Here is a 21377-nt window from a genome sequence, read left to right on the forward strand (position 1 = left end):
GATCATGAGAGCTTACACATTTAAAACTCAAAAAATGCTTTCAATAATAGAAAGTAAAGAGGAAAATAGGGAGAAAACACAATTTTTTTGCTGATTGCACCGCAGTCCCTCTATAAAAACATAAAAAAACAATAAAGAGTCAAACTTCATAAATGTAAATTTCAGCCATTTTAAAAAGATTCAAATGTAAAAAAAATAAGAAGAAAGATAAAGAAAAGAAAATAAACTGTCTCCCTGAGAATATAGCATGTATCAGTGTGCATGAAATTAATTTACTTTAACTTAACTGATTATGAAATCGTGCCAGAGAAATTAATTCACCAAGTGATACTTTCCCCAGTGGTTTTGGACTCACATAACCTCAAATTTAACAGGCACAATGAACACAAGATAAAGTAATACAGAATATTAGTTGTTAACTACGTAAACCTGGCAAAATGCCATGTTAATACATGCAATTCAAAGGATTACAACTGAAAATTAAACTGGGCAGGAGGTTTGGGAATATATGTGTATGCAGGCTTTGCATTCTGAATATAAATTTCCCTATGTATTTCATTCATCCAAATACAACTGTGTTTTGAAGCAACCTGCATTCCCAGGGTGTAAGAATTAACAAGGTCTGTTGCAGATATCGCAGAAAAACAGCCAAAAATCTACCTGCCACTACTGAGTAGAACATTCCTGTCAGAGAGAGACCGATAACTCTCTGTTTATTCCATTTATGTGTGTGTGTGTGTGTGTGTGTGTGTTTATGTGTAAAGAGCAGGACCACGCAGGGATGCGGTTGCCTCTATCTAGAGGCATTAACAGGTCTGACATTACGATTTCATGGTTGGTTGGGTGGTGTGTTTGTTTGTTTGTGTTAGTGTGTGTGTGTTGTGTGTGTTTGCGTGGGGAGCACGCCGACGTCGACACTTGCGGGGTATAAACCGCACAAAACCGCGGACGGACGTGCGTTAGATACACGTCGGGATAAATGGAGAGAATCTGTCCCGCAAGTACCGAGGAAGAGTGAGTGCACTCCCATTTTAGCGAAGGCCAGGCGGAAGGGCAGGTAACGTTAGCACACACGGCGGAGTCTTTCTCCTTCTTATTCTCCCCCTCCACCCTAACGCGGGGGGATTTCAACATTTCTGAGCCGCGGATTGCCTCTGATTGCGGCTCGTTTTCTGCCAACCGAGCTGTGTTTTGATCGCACGCCGAGGACAGGGATGTGTCGGCCGGCTAGCTGCGTGCTAACGAGCCGATGTGAAGTGTCGGCGGCCCGCAGCCAGAAGCTAGCTAGTTAGCGGCATTTTGCTAACGAGCTTTATAACGGGACTTAGTGAGCTTGCTGGTGTGAAACTGGAGGGTTTGCGGGCGGATGCTGCTCTTATTCGTCCGGATTAAAGATTATGGTATTTTAAGGGTTTACACGTAAGCCGGGGTTTGTGATGTGAGCGGGATTTGATTAATGTTATGGGAGCTCCGGGTTGTAATAATCACGCATCGACGGAGTGCTGGTTGCTGCTCTGTTGTGAAAAGACACAGCCACAGATTGCAGGGATTTAGCAGGACCTGGTGTGATAAACATATGCTACTGCCGTAAGCAAATTAGGTAGAGTCGCAGTGAGATAACCCCACAAGAGCTCGGTTGACTTTCTCTTGTCTGGGTCCGAGCTTTGTGCCAGCCTGTTGCAGGTTATTGGTGATGTGAGACAGGAAAGGTGTGTTACTCCCTCCTCAAACTATAAACACAAAGCAGGTACGTTTTGTTTTATTGATAACATTGCAGTTGCTGCAGATATTTCTGCAAGGAGGCTAAGCTGTCTCAGGTTTTCTCTCTATCTCTCTCTCTCTCTCTCTCTGTGTTAACTGAAATGACACATCTGCCTCATCCTGTGCCCCAAATCTCTTCATAGCCCAGGTCTGATGATGAGATACAGGCTATAAAACCAGCCACCTTCCTCCTCCTCCTCCTCCTCCTCTTAAGCAAGCCTGCTTGTCTGGAGTCTTGAACAGGAACAGAGACTGGAAGAGACTATTTTAGTAGGTAGCTACTCCTTTTCCATCCTATCAGCATGAAGCCTTCTTGCGCTCTGGAAAGAGGATGTGGTTACAGGTCAAAACCCCAGCGACACAGATGCATTCGACTGATGGTGTTTTGTCAGTTACAGATCTTTGTCGTAAGTCATAGCGCAAGTTTTGCTCTGACTCACGGGGGGGCATTTTTGGGGTTGTAGTGAACCTGAAAAGAGATGCAAGGATTATGCAACCGAGGCTTTTCTTTTTAAGTCCATTTTTTTTGTTTTATTTTATATCTTTAGGTATCATTTTAGAGAAGGTTGCTGTCGGAAGTTTGACGCCGGCGTCACAAAGATGGAAAGGTGTTTCTGCACGTCCTCCTTATTCACACCTCTTGGTTTCTAGAATTAAGTTATTACAGTGTTATTTATCATGTGAGAAATAGTCTTTAAAAAGTCCAAAACAGTACAGCAGTTGCCTCTGTGAACGCGTTTATGTTTTTAAAGCTCAGGTGGTACTGGTTTATTTTACAGGCTCGTAAACTCCTAATTTCCGAGGACGTTTCCTAGAAAGAACTATGTAATTTGGCACTAATTACAGGTTAAAGCAGAGACATGGTTCAATTGGTATACTTCCAATTAATTAATTCCAATTAACTCCTAAGATAGCTAGTCTTTTTAGCTGGGGCACAGCAGCTGAACATGCAGAAATACACTTGTATGAAGAATAAAGATTCAAGTAATAAAATACATTGAAATAAATAATAAATACTCTTTAAATTGAGCAGAACTAACAGCTGTTTTTAAACTCAACACAACTAACCACTGTTGTAACCTTTCCCACCTATATTTAGTACCAAACAACAGTCCCTTTTAAGAATTATAAGGCATTATTAGGATCTTACTCTAAAATAAGTTGGCTTTAAAAGGAAGCGTTACCGCTCTGTCGCCTTTACTTTAAGCCGAGGCTTTGACAGGTTTTCTGCTCTCAGTAGTTTCTGGGTTATTCCCCTAATGTTTGTGGGTTTCTTATGCTGATCTCAGAGTGAACAAGTGAACTGTGGCTTTGGTGTAGGTAATGAGTAACCAGAAGCTTATTAAGAAACACTCTCCCAGAACAACTATTATCTCACCCTGTTTTTCTTTTTCCTACTCCTAATCAGCAATCGGGTCAACAAGCAACCAAATAAGACGACGGCACACGAGTCTGCATCGAGCTTAACCGACGGATGTGTGCATTTCTGCCATCCGCACTGGGCGGAAGATAGAGAGGGCAGCTGTCAATCATACTGCCCTGCTGAGTCAGGCGCTGTGACAGCTTCATTGCTGTCGGATTAGCCTCACTACACCAGGAAAAAGTGGATCCTCGGTGTTGTAGTCGTAGCTGCGAAGCCTCTCGCTCTCCCATTTCAGCTCTAGTTTGTGCTCGACGTAGTGTATACAGGCACATTCGCTGCATATTCCCGCTGGATGCTAGCCCGTCCAACTTCCAGCCTTAGATGGAGACATACCTTTGGCCGTAGAGGGTGAGTGATGCAGTGATGTCATGGCGGAGCATGTTTTCTGCGGCATGTGGCTTTCCCTCGCTCCTTATTTGCTGGGGTTACTACGAGAGCAGAGTAACGGCAGCGGTGTGTTTGTTTTGTTGGGAATGACAGTGTGTAGTTGAGGGCAGTGGAAAAGAGGGAGAGCTTTGGGGTTTTAAAGGGAGATGTCCTTAAATGGCCTTGTGTGTGTGTGTGTGTGTGTGTGTGTGTGTTTGTGTGCATCGTGAGTGTGTAGGCAGGCGAGTGAGAGAGTGCAGCATTGTGTGTAGTTTTTCTGGTATGAAAGTGTGTAGAGAAAGGTGTCGGAGGGAGAGCATCCTTTTCAGCCATGCCCCTCATTTTGTTTAGCCTTTTGTGGAAAAGGCTGCACTTACGAGTGGGAACCTCAATAACAAAGACGTTCAAAGGAAACCGGTATTGTTCACTAATTGAATATTACGCCGAATTAGTTTGAGCTTTGATCTCTAAGGTCATTGGAGTTGGAGAGGGTGGTATTTATATCTCGGCACAACCACTTTGCCATTTTCGAGAACAGAAATTAACACACTCGCGCTGAGAAGTCCTTCAGTCCTACTCGAGCTCAGACATGCCTACAATCTCGACTTTTAAAGTAGTTTAATGCTTAATTATGCGTATTAACTTCAAAACTTGATTGTCTGTCTTTCTTTGTAGGCGTACACTGAGATTCATCATCAGCTTACCTCCCAAAAACGTTGAGGTAACTGAATCAACGCTGCCGACATTGCTAAAACATTAGTCATTTTAAAGATGAGATAGAACTTTATTCATCCCGAGGGTGTTGAAATAGAGAGCAACTGTTGCTGGCTGCTGGTGTTTAAACTCATATGAACTCAGATTTGTACTTTGGGCGGATGATCATTTCCCAAATGAGCATTGCCCTCGAATTAGTGAGAATTTGCAGAGGAAAGCCCATGAGTTCATGTTGTGCATGTGCTTACTACTTGGGTGGCCAATATTGTTTTTCATATTACCATTTTTGCTTGTGGTAATCATCCGTAATTGCATAATTAAAATCTGTATTAGTTCACTTTTTAGTCCGGTATTACTTCTCTTTTTAGTCCGGTGGTTGGTTGTGTGTGGAGAAATGAGTAATATTGGTGTATATTCACCTGTAAATAAGAGTCCTTATGTTTGTGTTACCTTAGAATGGGTCTTTTTTTGTGCCTTTTGCAGCCACCGTAGTTTCTCCTTTGTGCGTTGAAGGGAAGGATAAAGCGAGGGAGTTGCAATCTGCAACTAAATTGCCAGATGCCACTAAATTTGAAACACTGGTCCTTCTTTTAAAAATGGAAAAATTGAATGAAAACGAAATAATACTAGTATGTGACGAACATGCACATTCGTCTTTTATTCCCATTTTCTAATTTTGTTTTATAACTAGGTACATCTGTGACTATGTTTCTATTAAGACTTTATTTATTTTCAGTTTATGTAAACAGCACCAGCAAATAACACTACCTTTTTTTGATGCCTGTGAAACCCTCCTAAAATTAAAAGTGCAACCTTTAACATCAGAAGAAGATTATTAATATAGTATTAGTAAAACCAGTTGACTGATCCAAGCCTTTTTTTTTTTTTATTCCAGGTATATTTTGGAAGAACACAATACGCCATAGTCATACACTTCTTATGGGGCCTAACACAGATTGATAATAGCTCCTAATGGATAGATTTAATGTACACATAGGTTTTTTTCTCATCCTTTAAAGGCTTTTTAAGGGCGGGAACAGATACAGTTCGACTGTACGCTCTTTGGAGGAGCAGACGTCCTCCATAACGACCTCTGAAGCAGTCACATCATAATCATCACAGCCACTGTCACAGAGCGGGTTCCTGACATCCGTCTTAGCAGGGGTCAGTCCACAGCGTCCACACGTCAGAAACACGACGTGTGGACAGCTGACGAGCGAGGCGTCGCCTAAATCTAAGTGAGACGTTGTCAGCGTGACATCGTGACATTGCGCGTGCACTTGAATGTTTACATGAGAGTGCAGCAGAGATCGTTTGCGTAGCGCTCTGTCCTTTTTTTTCTTTTTCCTCCCAGTGGCTCCTCCCTAATCGTGCAAGGAGAACTTCTCTTTGTGCGTGGAGGATTAGTGGGTATGAATTATTCACAGTCCGGGCTTCATATCCCACATGGTCACTGCTTGTGATTGAAGTTGGAGGTCCTTCGTCCTTTGTCCACCCCACTGAGTATTTCGATGGAGTGTGCTGTAAAGAGAACAGTGTAGGAGGGGATCATCTGCTTCCCAGAATGGCTGGCATTAGCTTTTGGTGGTTTGCAAAAAAAAAAAAAAAGCGTTGATTATGAAGCGAGGCTATACCGTCTTCCTTGTGACCTGATTTTAACATAAGCCACTTTCTAAGCGCAGCCTTGATTTTGCACTTTTCAACCCATGACCGAAAAGTTGAATCCTCTGGTTTCTGCTTCGTAGTCCTCTGATGTGCAGTCGATGAAACCTGATATTATACTGTGTCTGTTTTCCCCCTCAGAAGATTGGGGCACAGCCGCAGTGCCATCTTTTATAAGTAATTAGATAAATGTGGTACAGTTTGACAGAAGGATGACGATAGCTCCTGAAACAACGGTGTCATCTTACCTTAGTCTACATTGTGATTTAGTGTCACGCTCTGTTAAGGTTTTGATCAGCTTCTTTATTTTCAGTGTAGGGACAGGTGCAGAAAAAGGTAAAAATATATCTGTCTCCAATACTGAAGTTATTTATAGTAACAAAGGGAAAATGATCACAAATTTAAAAAAATGCATGACCCTTTTCTTCGCTGAAAACCATATAATTGATATGGATTACGTCATTTCACAATCTTCATGTGTATTTTTTTTTGTCCGACCAATATTCCAAACCCTAAATATTCAGTTAACAGACATAGAGGACTAAATAAATCCAATATAACATTCACATTTCAGAAGCTGAAACCAGAGAATATTGTAACTTTTCCTTAAACCCTAGCTCAAAACAATTCATCCGTCAACTAATTGATTAATTCACCAATCTGAGAGAACATTTCTTAAAAGATTCAAGAACTTGAAAAATGCAGTGTCAGAGTAGGGCTGTGTTTCTCAGCTCTTTAAAAGTTGATTCCAGCTCAGCATTGTGTCGTAGTTTGACCCTAATCTTCTGCCAGTTGGACATCAACTTCTACAAAAATATAATTTGATATTAAGCCAGAAAGTAGACAAGGAACTAGAAATCCCCCACATCACCCTGCCAGCCACAACTAAAGCTCAGTGTAGCAGTCTCTCTGTCTCTGTAGCCCAACTTGTAGTGACCCAGTTGGCTAACCCAACTGACTTTACGCCACAATGTGTGCCAATGATTCGAAGCCTTTGTGTCCCTTAAAGGGATATTCCAGTGATTTCACAACTTCCTCCCCATCACAGTTTCCACTTCCCTCAGCTGTTTTCTGTCATTAGTTGAAAAAGACTGACACTACGTTGCTGTTTTTTTACAATACCAAAGAATGAGTGAGTGACTAAAGAATCTGACAGCAGGGTGTGTTTTGGTGTGTGAAGGCCAGATGATTGTGTCATTAGGAGGAATATCAGCCAGATCCATGTATCATCCCCCTACGCTCATACACACCACAGCTGGTTTGTGTTAGAGAGGGGTCACATACTCTTCACCTCCTCCACCCTGAAGCAGCTCCACTTATGGGTGTTCCCTCCATTGTTGTGCTGCTTCTTGTCCATAACCTCCAGGAATGACTAGAATCCTTCCTTTCTGGAGTGGAAAAATTGGAGACCAGACTGGGAAAATTCCTTTGTTTTGCTTGAAAAGAAAGTTAGATCTTGTTTTTTTTTTTTTTTTGCAGCTTTCTCAATTTCTGTCCCATTTTGCTTTCCCCCCCCATTTGTCCATTGCAGATTGTTGGGCTGTCTGGTGAAGCAAACCCGCCATGCGTGAATACAAGCTAGTGGTGTTAGGCTCTGGAGGTGTGGGCAAGTCCGCTCTGGTGAGTATTCCCTCCTGAACCTCCTTCCTGCCCCCCCCGACATCTAACTCCTCTGCAGCGGGTTTCCTAAAGTCATTTAAACAGCAAAAAATGCATTTAGTTTTAAGTTTTGTAGAAAACTGTGTTCTTAACAAAGTTTTGGTGGTTTTGTCATAGGGAGCCACAAGAGCACAGATGTCCTTTTTCCTCATTTTTTGCCTTAAATATTTTCCGTCCATGTGTAGGATGTTTTCTTTTCAAGGGATGACAGATTCTAGGCTTGCCATTGTTTCTCGATGTGAAAATTGCCTGTTTATAGTAAAATGAATCCATTGGACAGATGAAATACTTCAACACAATTCCTTGGTTTGATGAAGAACAGACACAAAATACTGAAGTTTTATGTATTTCGTTGTCATTACAAGGTTGTCAGGAGGCTATGAGTGTCTGTGAAACGTTGCATGACCCGCTGAGCTAACGTCAACCAGGTGTCGAAGTCGGGTTAATCCCTCGAACTGGCAGGCTGACATGTTTAGACCTTAAGACTTTATCAGGTGAACTCGGTCTACCCCTAATGTAAACCTACCGTTATGCACAGTGCTTAATGTAGCACAGCGCTTAATGTAGCACAGTGCTTAATACAGCACACTGCTAATTTAGACTCTTCATTTGCATATGTCAGTGCACATCAGGAACATCCTTTTCGTCAATGTCCTACTGAGTTGTTGTGATAAACACGGCAAGGAGACACGGCGCTTCGGCCATATTTGCCACTCCAGATGTTGTGTTCTCGTGGCCGGGAGGTCACATCGATCTGACGTTGGCTTGCTCTGTGTCTTCTCTTACAGACAGTTCAGTTTGTACAGGGAATCTTTGTGGAAAAATATGACCCTACAATAGAAGACTCGTACAGAAAGGTGAGTGTCCCTTGAGGGGGGAGAGGGAGAGGCACAGTGCTGGATTGGAATGAGCTGATTGTTAGCAGCTGCTCTGCAGGTTCACGTCATGATATTGTGCTCTTTTCCTCTCTCTTTGTCCTGTTTTTCTTTTTTCTTTCCTTCTCTGCCTTTACATGTATTATCATATCTTCCTACTATCTCATGTCTTCCTCTGTATTAGCTGTCTCTCTTGGGTTTTTATTGTATGTAGGATTGGAATATGTAATACGATGTGCCCGTTGACCTGAAATTAAGCTTTACATAATCTTGCTGTTTGTCTTTCTCTTACAGCAAGTGGAGGTAGATGGGCAGCAATGTATGCTTGAAATTCTCGACACAGCAGGCACAGTAAGTAATCTCCACACCACTGAAATCTCTGTCATTACCCAGTCCAGTCTGAAATACCTCAACAACTATTGGATGGATGTAGATGAATGTCTAAGACATTCATTGTCCCCAGAGAACGAATCCTACTGACTTTGTTGATCCCTAGCGCCACCATGAGGTTGAGTGAAGGGTCTCAACATCTATTGGACATTCCTATAAGAGGATCAAAACTTTGGTTTATGACCAAATCCAGCAAGACAGCCTCAGCTGAACTTTATGTTTAGTGGTCATTTGTAAACATAAAGCTAAAAATAAGCATGTTAATATTGTCATTAAGAGCATTTTAGCATACTGATGCATTTAGCTCAAAGCACAGCTTCTCGTATCTGCTAGCATCGCTGTAGACTGGAAGTCTTGTTTATGTAGGAATAACCCCCCCCCCTTTTTTTTGTACAACTCAAGTATGCTAGAAGAATGTAATTGTATGTATGATTGTTGACAGTATATAAGCAACATACACGTCCGTGCTTGTTTCTAGTTTTCTAAATCAAACGGTGCAAAGGGTCTGCCCTCACTGCACAATGGTGTGAGTGTGACAGAGATCCAGCATGTACTGAATCTCAGAACAGGTCACAGCGATGTATGTATGACGACATATAAAATGCCAGAGAACGTATGACAGAGCTCATTCCTTTTCTTTATATTTCTCGCTGTGTAGGAGCAGTTCACAGCAATGAGGGACTTGTACATGAAGAACGGCCAAGGCTTCGCCCTGGTATACTCCATCACAGCACAGTCCACCTTCAATGACCTCCAGGACCTGAGAGAACAGATTCTACGAGTAAAGGACACCGAGGATGTAAGTATACAGCGTGCAAACTTAAGTCTTAGAAGCGTGTTTACAACAGCTCTTCCATATTTCCACAGAACTGATATTTTATGTTGTATCATGGTTGAATGTAGAAACACAGAAAGTGGACAATAGTACAGGTTATAAGCGCCCCACTTCCCTGTTCTCACCCGCCTACATTGTACTGAACCAGATTGCAGTGTTGCTATGGATACCATTCAACACTGTAATCACTACATCTTATGCCAATAATTACAAATATATATTACCTTGACATAAAGCAGGTGGTGTCAGGGTTATTTCTGTGTTGTCTGTAGAGTGAAAACAATAAGAAAGCACTTAGTGTACTTTATTTGGCCTCGCATTAGCTAATATTAGCGTCCCTGTGGTTTGATTACATCATCTGTGTTTAACATGGACACAGACCCATAGTCCCCACTTAGCTACGAGTCCAGTTACAAGTTAGGGAATGTCTTTTTGTCCCAATAGAGAAAGTTCAGCCCTTAGCTTTGCTTTTTGCACAATGTGGTTTTTTTCCCCCTCCAAGTCTGCTCCTCAGTTTGGATCTCTAACAGTGCAACTAAAAAGATGATGTGTCATCTCATTATTGTCTGTTAGAAGCACATTTCCATTTTTTCTCTATCTCTGGTAAATTGTGAAGCTGTTTAGTGAGTAAGCCCTCCATCCCCTCTCTGGTGGGGCAGATAGTGCGTCAGCAGGATCTGAGATGCCCTTTTTTGGTGATCTCTGGAGGGGATGAATGTTACCATAACCCTCTCTCTCACTCTCTCACTCTTTCCTTCTCTCTCACTCTTTCCTTCTCTCTCTCTCTCTCTCTCTGTGTTCCCTGTCACCATCTGAAAAGCCCCTGTGCAGCCTGGTGCAGAAGTTTTATTCATATTCTGTAACATGTTCTATTAATCCTTCTCTTGCTCCCCTTCCTCTATCTGTGCCAGTGTACCCCTGTGCTTTTTGTTTTGACTGGCCTTTTTCAGTGCCTGTTGCTTTGTGCTCCCTCCTCTTCTCTATGGTCTGCCTTGTGGTCTTACTGTGGTCTGGCACTCTGTGCGGGTGATTGGACTGTCAGGGATGATGTGCAAGGAAAGCCTCAGCTCATCAAAAACACACTGGATCGTGAGGCTGTGGTGCTTCATTAGAGCCTCTGTGGTTGAGGAACTGAGGTTAGCCTCAGGCTAACAGATGGATTGCAGGATCAGTGGCTCCTCAACGTGCAAGAAAACAGTTTACGTCCCTTTTCTTTTCCAAACTGTGCTCCTTCTAACTATTTCCCCAGTCTAAATATTTGTGCTTATCTGGCTATTATAGCCACTCTGTCAGCTATCAGTTCACTGGTGATTTAAGCCTTTTACCTATGATGGCCGTGACATCTGTTTATCTTTCTTTACCCCTTGCAGAAATGCACAACCAAAGGAAATGCTTAACGTGTTTTCAGTTTCAGTTTTTTTTTTTTTTATCCGTGAGGACAGATTTCTTATTTGGAGAAAGCTTTCAAGCTATTAGGGAGCTAAAGCAGACATTCTAGTTGCTGCTACAGCTGTTCTCATTCTCAGCTCTTCCACGCACCATTTACCACAAAGCTGGCAAAATGTACACACGCCTTTTAATATTGCCAAGCTCAATTAAAAAGCCTTTTAATGACTGTACATTGAACACAGTAGGGCCAAATTCCACCTCTTCAAAAAAGTCGTTAGGAGTGAAGAATAAAGTGAGTGAGCAGCCACCAGTGTATTAAAAGCTCCCTTCCCTTACTTCCTTCCACAGTTGTTATGTAAGAGAGGTCTTATGACTTTTCCGGGCCATCTCCGTCTCTGCTTGTGTGACTCGGACGGTACTAATGCCTGACTCCATGCTTGTGACTCACCACTCCATTTGCAACGACTGGCTCCATTCATTTCAGCCACTCTGTACTCCCCTGTTCTGTGTTCCCCACAATCCAGAGTTTAGCATGCCAATGTGGGCGGGACAGGACCTGTCTGTAGCATGTTAACAGCGTCTGAACAGATTCTCTGTGGGCTGTGTGGATTCTTCAACTAGGCTAATGCTGCCTTGTGTGCTGCTGACACTGAACATTTTTTCTTCCCTGCATACCTCCATCCTACCATCCCCTCTCTCCATCCTTTTCATCCCGGGCTTGGCTCAAAGTTTGTGTTAGGAGGGCATACCACTGGTTCTCCCAGGACCCCTTGGGAGAAATGTCGTTCAGCAGTCCAGTGCGAGGGGCTTGTTTGGATATCAAACATCAAGCAGCAACCTCCATGGGGTTAATCTAAACATCGCAGTTTCCTGTCGTCTGCCTCACAGTCCAGAGAGAGAGGGGGAGAGAGAAAAGAAAAAAGGGCCCTGGTATATTCATCTTATGCCTTCCAAAGTGTTACATTTTCTGGAGGAACGTGGCCATACCGCTGTCAAAAAGACCTCTGAACTGTAGACTGGTGGGTTGGAAAGGGAAGTTTGAGCAAGTTCGAGCATGTCAGGGTACTACCATATTGCATACAAATATCCAGTTTTTCCACATTTACAAGACAACACGTCTGGGGGCCGTTTCTGGACCAGGAGAAGGGAGCGACTGCAGGATTTCCCATGCATGGATTTATTTGTTGCAGGCCCACCACAAATAGATTTCCCCAGCTGACTTATTATTGGCGCCTGTTGTGCCGCATGCAAAATTTTCCACTAGTTGATTGTGGTACAGCTTAGCAAACAAGATACATAAACACAAATATCCTGTGAACCTGAGACAAAGTACTGAACACTTCCTCAAACCTGAGTCCTGAGCCCTTTTCTCTTGTCAGTTGTACTGTGGGAGGTATACTAACGGCAAGATTAAATGTGAAATTACACTTAATTCCGCAAGCGCATACACAAACAGTCTTACGCTATCATGTAATTCCAGAGAGCAGCCAGAGCATGGAATCCAGCTAAAATGTTGAAAACATTCAGGAAGGAAAGCGATGTTATCCCGGCTGGGCGGGGCTGCCATGGCTTCCTCCGGGCCAGCGTGCTCCCTAGATAGCCGGTCAGGAAACAGCAGGCAGGATGAGACGCATCCCGACACCCTGACTGCCCCGGCTCTGCCCACTGTGACAGTTGGGGTTGAAGTTTTGCCCAGAATATTCTCTCTTCCTCAGAGAATTTTTGTTTTTTTGACCTCAGTCGTTAAAACATCTGACTCAGGGCACAAAAGAAGAAGTGTTTGATATCAGGGAGATTCCAGAAGCAGCTGCATTTCATGTCAGTGGCTGTGAATATCAGTCAATGATTTCCTTTTTAAATAAATAAAACCAAAAGAAACTGCATTAGTTCTTAGTTCCCTTTTCGATTACTTAATCTATGTTGTCAATGATTTTTGCCTTCCCACAGGGTTGGATTGATTTTCTTGAATGTCTTTGTGACCCTCCTAATCCAGGCTTTAAACCGAAATGAACCGAGTACTTAACTGGTAATACTCATGTCTCAACACTTGTACTTTGAGAATGCGCACAAATTCAGCATTTGTTGAAATCATCTTGCTCTTGCTACCTCCCAGTCCCGATGTCCACCCTCAGCACTGGACACTTACAGACACTTACAGACTTTAATATCAGCAGTGTGCTGAGTAGGGCTGGGCCTACAGGGTTATATATAGTGTTGTACTTTGAAGGCACTTGAGGCTTTTTGTCTACAGAAGTCGGTTTATTGAAGTCTGTTTCCATCAGTCTTGTACTGCATCTCATCTTTGATATACCACCTTGTCCATCCCAGCCAAGCATTACAAGTTTTGCAATATTCAAGCTTCATCCTGAATTCCTGGCATTTCAACTCAATTTTGTTAAAAGAAAAACATGTTTTTCACATATGTTTAATGTATTTCTAAAAAGTATGACTTTGAATTTCCTACTAAAACCTGGGTATCGTATAACTCGCACTGTCCCACTAATATTGTTCTCATCTCTTGGATTTCATCTTCTATTTCACTTTCCATTTTAAACCCTCTACTTGTCTTTATTCTCCTTTCTTCCCTATAAGTCTTCATTTACTTATTTTCCCAGATTTTCCTCTCTACTCGCCCCCTGTTCTCTCTCTTTTTTCTATTTATTTTCATGGGCTTAGTTAAGAACCTATGGACTTACCACTTAAAATAAATGTCACACACATCTGTGTTTGATAAAACATTTTTAATGCTTCAAAACTGTTGTTTTCTTTCTTTAGGTGCTAACAAATTTGTATTGATGTATTATTTTTGCCACAATATTATATAAAATTCAATATTTTAAAAGAGTGAATGCTTTATTTTGGTTGAATGTATGATCTTACGTCTTTTTTATTTTATAACACAATTACAAACTTGCTTCAAAAGGATTCATTCTTACTTTTTTTTCCTTCTCGTCAGGTGCCGATGATCCTGGTGGGGAATAAGTGCGACTTGGAGGATGAGCGTGTGGTGGGGAAAGAGCAGGGCCAGAACCTGGCCAGACAGTGGAACCACTGTGCCTTTTTAGAGTCCTCTGCTAAGTCAAAGATCAATGTCCTCGATGTGAGTACACACACAGAAACAAACCACTGGGGAGCCTGGCCATATTGTCAACAACTAATCTGCAAAGACCAGCCACAATATTACAATTATCTCTCGCGGCAATCGGCTCTAATTGTAAGAGTAACCTCATCAGTTTTATTTTGTGTTAACAAGGATCCAGTATAGTTTATCTTGGATGCCGGTAGTAATTAGCTCAGCTGGATTATACCTGCTACTCACCCTAGGTTAAACCTACTGTGTGTAAACTGCGACATCAATCCATTTAGTGATTGCTTACACAGTGTGTTAGGATCTACCTCATATGAAAGACCGCTTTTCAGTCACTAACAGTTTTTGTTTTGTGTCTTTCTTAGATCTTCTATGACCTGGTCAGACAGATAAATAGGAAAACGCCAGTGGAAAAGAAGAAGGCGAAAAAGAAATCCAACTGTGTCCTGCTTTAAAGACCCCCACCCTCTCCTGCCCCTGCAGCAGCTCTGAGCCAGGTGTGTGTGTGTGTGTCTAAAATTTCATAACATGTTAGTCATAAAGGCCCAGTTGCTGACATATTCATGAGGTCATGATGCATAGGAAGGCTGTAAGGTTAATCAGCGTTACATAATATCTTGTTATGTCATCTTAGCTTCATCAGGTGTAGTTTGTCATTCATCATAGATTATGAGTTTGTTTGCCTTCAGCGCAGTCAAGTCACATTTAATATTACATCTTATGAACAGTACTTCCTTCTTTTGCATGCATGGACCTATTTATATAGGTTTATAGTGACTTATTCTACTGTCAGCAATCCATAGAATATACTTTTTCTTTAAAGATATCTTGTATACTGAAGGCTTTGATTACTTTTTAGATTAAGGAATCCGAACGCATGAAACAGTTGAGGAATGTAAACTTTTATTTTGCATACTGCAAGACAGAAAAGATGTTCCTGCAAATTCAGCATTGCGTACTTTTCAAAACGTACATATTTTAAAATAGTTAATATGACATAAATACTCAGTAGTTAGTTAGTAAGTATTCAAAGATAGATTTACCTCTGATTTCTGAAGTACGAAACAAGAAATGTTGTGTGTCATGTTTTTTTTTTCTGTTAAACAGAGTTAGTTGTGGGTTAATAATTGTTGTGTTATAAAGTTGTAGCCGTTAGTAAGAAGGTTACGCAGTTAATAGGGCTTACCTCTCGATACACACTACAGAGCTCTCCCCGACTGTAGCGCTCTTCAGCAAAAACAATATGGCTGCAGTTGTTTCAGTATGGTGGTGTATGCAAAACTCGTATCATACGGGAAATGAAAACCTGTGTACTGGATTCAGTAATACCGCCCAGCACTAGATGGGGGGTGCAATTGGGTTTTTTGTAAGTAGTCCAGTCCAGTTTAATTTATTGGTGATGTCGGCGTAATTCTTCTGTATCCTGGATTAAGAGCGTAGTCGTAACAACAGATCAGTTTCTTTCCGGTTTATTTGTGTCTCGTCTCTTTCAGTAAATGACTGCAGTTGATATCCTATGACAGTAATAACTTTTCTTTGATACTGGTGAATTCCAGATCCAGTAAATGTTTCTGTACAGGCCAACATCCTCTGAGTCAGCCTTCGAAAGTGTGAAATGCTTTCATTAGCGTTTTCTTTTTTCATCTTTACTGCTGCTGAATGAGTGAGTGAGTCACTGTATGATGGCTAGATTTAAATATGAACCTCAGCACACTGCAGCAGCTGGTTAAAGGAGGATATCCTAATCTGTCATCACGTTGTTTCCCAGGAAAAGCAGAATCGCTTCTTCTTTTTTTAATTTTTTCACTGTTTTTTAACAGTTTGGCCGCATACTGGTAATGAGGAAGTCTGAAAGCAGACACGCACAGTAAACCAGACTGCTTATTATTACTGTCAGTCCTTCTAAATTGAACAGCTAGTCTATTCATTTCACAGTACCGTTTATTGCATCACATATGGTAAATATCAAGAATAAATAATAAAGATTCTGCCTATTGCCTATTTTGTGACCTATGCAGTACAAAAATAGACAGTGTTGATAGTATTGAGTCATACCAGCACTGTTACTCCTTTCACTACAGTTTCATTCTTTATATCTGCGGAATATGTCACTGACATGAAAAGATATAAATATTTTCAGTTCAAATGCCCTGTAGCGTACAATTAAATGCTTTAATTGTATTGTATTTATCAAAGGCAAACTCAATATGGAAAGATAGGGCTGGCAGCAGCAGCAACACTCTGTGTGAACGGCACACGTGTGCGAGCCGCAGCAGTTCAGCAAGGTAGCCGTCACGCACAGGTAGAGGCAGGCAGCGTGTCCACACAGTGTGCAAAATTACCACAAAGCAGTCATGCTTATTGATTTGCATCCATGCCCGTAATGGCCTTTTAACAGCCAGAAATAGTAAAGGCAGAGAAACCTTGGTATAGGTGGTGAAGCAAAATCTCCGCAGGGAGACGAATCTCTATTATCTCACAGTATACATTATCATAGTACCGACTTCTAATTGTAGCTGCTAATTGACCTGACCGTACGTTGGGTCAATATATGCTCCAGATAAGATTTAACCCTAGATAACCCATCTGTCACTGACTTACAAAGTCCACAGTAAGTATGTTTCCACCCTGATGTGGAAAGTTTCCTTTGAAAGATGAGTTTAGGTTCAGTCAGTTGAGCAAATCTTGTGAGATCTCATGATATGCATCCAGCCTCACGTGGAGATTACTAAGTAGGGCCTCAGTGTTTCCAAACAAGGTATAACCCTAAACTTTGAAGATATAGGCCTGAAGAGTAGCTGCTACCGCGGTGGCAGATAATGGGCATCCAAGAATAAATAAATAAATACGTCTTAAGGCAAATGTATTCATAGCTGTTCCCCATGGCCACTATAAAAGGCTAGACAGTGTCTCCTCACAGGCTTTCGTGGTTTTGCACTCCTATGTACACACTATGTGCCGTAAGTAGTTGTTTGAAGCATTAAAGAAAAGAGATTGAGAGGGAAGTTCATGCCTGGGGGGGGGTGTGAATTTTGGATTTTCTTTTGGAAAGTTACAAATATTATAATTAAGGCTTCAACACTTTATTTTGTTAGTTTGTTGATGATTCAGGAGCACGACGCTGCCTTAACACTTTGTTTGACCTCCACTGCGTTTGGTCAGTGAGAATAATGGGCAGCAGGGTCCTTAAACTAAAGGACTTGTAGTACAAGCAGCCATTTCTGTGGATGTGTCAACCATGTAGGGAGCCAGCAGCATCCAATCATGATGTATCAGGATCAGAACTTAGTTACTTCTGCAGGAGAGAAACTATTGCCTCTGGTGTGATCACTTTTTTCTTCCCCTAAGATCAGGCATCAGCATCCAGGGCAGATCATATCAAAACAGATGAATAGTCACATTCTGTGCTGAACTGTGTGATCTTTGTGCTGTCGGCTAGTGTTGAAGAATGAGTAGAATGCAAAATAAAACTGCAAAATGACATTGTGCAAGAATACAACAGTGTAGTTGTACTGAGAGTTAGTGCAGTCAAATATGCTGATGTAATTGTACCCATTAAAACTGTACAGATGTAACATAAACAGTGCATGTCTGGTGTCAATAGTAGGTCCTCTTTGTTGTTTGGAAATTAAAATGGGTGTAGCTGGACAACCCGCAGTTTACAAGAGTTTTTCAAGAGTCTTTCAGAAGGCCTTACAGTGACTGTTAACACATTTTGGGCACTGTTGTCAGAACAAAACTTCAATGTTGCCAAACCAGCCAAGCACACAGCCAACAGCAGAGATTTTATATCTACCTTCCTCAGTCGCATTTAACTTGCCGTGCGAGGGGAAATAAAACTGTGATATTACCGATAACGCTGGATTAGCGATACAGACAGTGCCATTGTGCCCAGCCCAGACATCAGGGTCGCTAAACCACCCACGGCGTTCCTCGTCTGAATCCATCTGTGTTGGTCAGTTAGGGCTCCAGTGTGTGTGTGAGAGTGAGACCTCTGTCAGCATGGCCCGGGGCGGTGTCTGCCCCCCACTCCCCCCTTTCACACGCTGGCCAGCCCAATGAACCAACACTAATGGGATTACAGCCCCACTGTTCCACTGTTCACAACACACCAGCTCATACACAGAGAGAGAGAGAGAGAGAGAGAGAGTGAGAGAGGGGTTACAGTGCCAGCCTCAGACAAGACGGAGAGAGAGTTAATCGGACATTTCACTTTGTACAACATGGCCGTTTTCCAGTTTGCTGCCCTCATGATCCATCTGTCTGTGATTTTTACTGGGACAGGAAGTGGCAGGAAGCTGATACCTGTTATGATGGTGAATTGATTCTGAAGGTGTAGACTATTAGTATTAAATATTAAATTCCCTAAAACCCGCATTGTAGGACATAGTTACATACAGTACTACGTGTAACTTTGCATTTCAGAGACGTTTGGACAGACCTTTAGAGGCCTTTTTTCAGATTCTTTTGGGCAGGTGTAAGCAACAGGTGACCTTTTTTTTCCCCTCAGTGTTTAACTCTGCACAGTGTTGAGTCAGATGTGCCCACATGTTGTTTTATCAACTTTGCCATTAGAGTTTATAGACTTGGTAATTGAGCTTTGGGTTGTCTTTTAAACCTTTGAAATCTAGAAGTTAACCTGGATGTGACTCCAGCCGGGAGTTTTGTGTCTAACAGACTTCACAATGAGCCAAGGAGACATTTTGACACATCACATTAGCAAAGCACATAAACATTGACATTAACGATGGCCACATTGCATTTAAATGACAGTGAGTTGCAGTAGCATGCATAATAGCATGGTCCTGGACCTGGAACATCTAAATGGAATGGATCCATAGTTAATCTGGTTTATAACATCAGTGTTTTCTAAGTATCAGTCAAAATATCTGCTGTGAAAAAGGCTTACCCCTACTAGGCTCCCCACTGAGACCATTCAACTGCTCTCACTGTCCAGCTGGATGGCAGGAGGCCTTATAAATGAGTGGAAAACCTGCCACTCAAAGAGCCAGCTGGGCATGCACTTACAGGACTATGTGTGTACTCACTTCTATTTCTATTTTGTCTGTGCTCTGCCCTCAGCCTTGCTTTGGTAAAAACTTGAGGCTAGTTTGATCAGACAACACAGAACTGTCCAGGCTCTCAATGTCCAAGCACACAAACATGGTTTTAATTACAGCTTAAAGCAGCACAAGTCTGTCAATCTGAACAAAGAGAGCTAAAGCCATGTTCATATTGGAGTATATTCCTCTTGGGACTTTCTAATAGGGAAGTACTCCTTGCCTTACATCAGCCAGAGACTGTTAATTAATGTAATCAAACCCAAATTAAATGGATATGATGTTGTATTGTCTATGCACAGTATTAAAATCCTCACACGGTGAACTGTGTCATCCTGCAAGCATACTGATGCTTCGTATGATGAGTTGTTGAAATGCAATCTTTACCATCTATCCCGTACGATGTGAGCATAAGCACAGAATAAACCACAGAGCAGGAAGTCGCAACCGTGAGACCTGACTGAACTTCCACAAAAGAGCCAGACAGATATCTTCCGCGGTTGCACCTGTACACAGCAACAAACAGCAGACCGCCTCGTATGGCTTTTTTCAAAGTAGTCAGAGGGAGGGATGCATGGACTGTGACCCATCGCAGCTGGTCAGAAGTTATGAGCAAAATAACACAAGACAGGGTTTCTCCCCCATTCTTGTCTCCTCTATTCACTGCTGGCCACACTTTCTGTTCTCAGACTAGACAGTAAGAGGCAGTTGGTGAGAAATGGGGAACCAGCATTTAGAATGAAATGCACATTCGAAGCCTTTTTAGAGAAAAATCAAACTTTAGATCTGTTTTCAAGGTTGGTATGTATAAAACCTCTAAGAAATGGTCTTAAGATTGGTCCTAAAGCTTGACTTCTGACCTGAATCTTAGGACATAGTATACTCAGGATAACCTTTAACAAAGTGTGATTTTTAAACGTTGACTCCAGTGAGTAATAAGGTTACTGTGTCAGGGCGGCAGCACTTTAGTCATCATCAGTTTTATACACACCTTGTGATGATAAAGACTATTACTCATTGTATTCAATGCTTAAATTCTTCAGTGTATTGAAATATGCAAGAGGAAAGTTTATATAAGGTCACGTTGTGTTGATTATCAATATATGCTGCTTGGGATATTATTCATGAAAAAATTAAATAGGTTGAAGGGTTAAGTAACCATTTAAAGTGACACTCACCTGTGGAGGTCCCTATAAAATGTTGGTATTGAGTTCATGTTTAGTGGATTATGTTTTTCACCAAAAAAGGGAACTATTGGTGCCTTTTCTTTAAAAACAGTTTATCTATTTAAAATCAGTTTAATCAGTTATTTTTATTGGTTGTTATTCATTGTCTTTCAAACTTACTAAAATTAATTCTCATATGTGCAGCTAATAAACAGTAATTAAAACAAATATGTATACATGCTGAATCCATCATGTCCTGAACTTTTTAATGTTGTATAGGTAGTGTGGGTATTGGCAGACAGAAATATGGAGGGGATATAGCTACCTCTGCTGGCAGACCAAGTCTTTACACTTGGGGACATTTATGCATGACACTCAATCTTAATTCTAGGAATAAGAGCAAAAATGCATCATTGTTAGAATAATGCCATAATTTCTTATATATAACTTTATATATAATGACCCTGATTTCTGTATTTTCCTTTTCTTTTCTTCCTACACATGTGATGTCACTGACCTGCCACTAGAGGGCACTGACAACTTGTAGATGGTGTTATGGAAACTAATCTAGATATGTAATAGGAGTTAAAGAGGCCATACTATGCTTTTTGGAATTTTCCCTGTTTTTTACTATGTCAATGTATATTTTTGTGCATGTAAAAGTAACAAAACCCAAAAGTCCACGCCAAAGAGAGTAACTGTCTCCTACAGAAAACACACTGCACTACCTGACACACCTCGTTGTATTTAGCCTTTTCTCCCATTACAACATTACATCACATAACAGACAATAGCTATAGGCTAGGTGACCAGTCCCACCCACTTAAACCCAGTGAATCTCCACAGCTTTCTTCTCCAATTATGGGAGCTGACTAATCATCAGCCATCCGACTCCACAACGCCACAGCACCCAGTACCTCCCGCCTCCGCTGATTGAGACTGTTGACTGTAAACTATTAACCTGTTAAGCACAACTTTTTTTTTTTTTT

At 41.6% G+C, this 21377-nt stretch overlaps 1 protein-coding gene across 3 annotated transcripts in view; it reads left to right on the plus strand.

The window, feature by feature from the left end:
• Positions 1-878: 878 nt before the first annotated feature.
• The window catches only part of LOC118327863 (ras-related protein Rap-1A-like), a 21948-nt gene continuing 1449 nt past the window's right edge, over positions 879-21377 (plus strand). Inside the window, exons 1-8 of one of the 3 annotated variants that reach the window (XM_035661354.1) lie at positions 879-1057; positions 3170-3532; positions 7458-7546; positions 8374-8442; positions 8755-8811; positions 9509-9649; positions 14031-14174; positions 14528-14659. In XM_035661354.1, coding sequence (XP_035517247.1) covers positions 7490-7546; positions 8374-8442; positions 8755-8811; positions 9509-9649; positions 14031-14174; positions 14528-14617 — 558 coding nt within the window. In that variant the 5' untranslated portion in view covers positions 879-1057; positions 3170-3532; positions 7458-7489 and the 3' untranslated portion in view covers positions 14618-14659. The remainder of the gene's footprint in view (positions 1058-3169; positions 3533-7457; positions 7547-8373; positions 8443-8754; positions 8812-9508; positions 9650-14030; positions 14175-14527; positions 14660-21377) is intronic. The other 2 variants (XM_035661353.1, XM_035661355.1) reach the window with 2 other exon arrangements.

This window comes from Morone saxatilis, unplaced genomic scaffold (genome assembly GCF_004916995.1).
Source record: "Morone saxatilis isolate NCDOM2014 unplaced genomic scaffold, NCSU_SB_2.0 Contig18, whole genome shotgun sequence".
Lineage (NCBI taxonomy): Eukaryota > Metazoa > Chordata > Actinopteri > Moronidae > Morone > Morone saxatilis.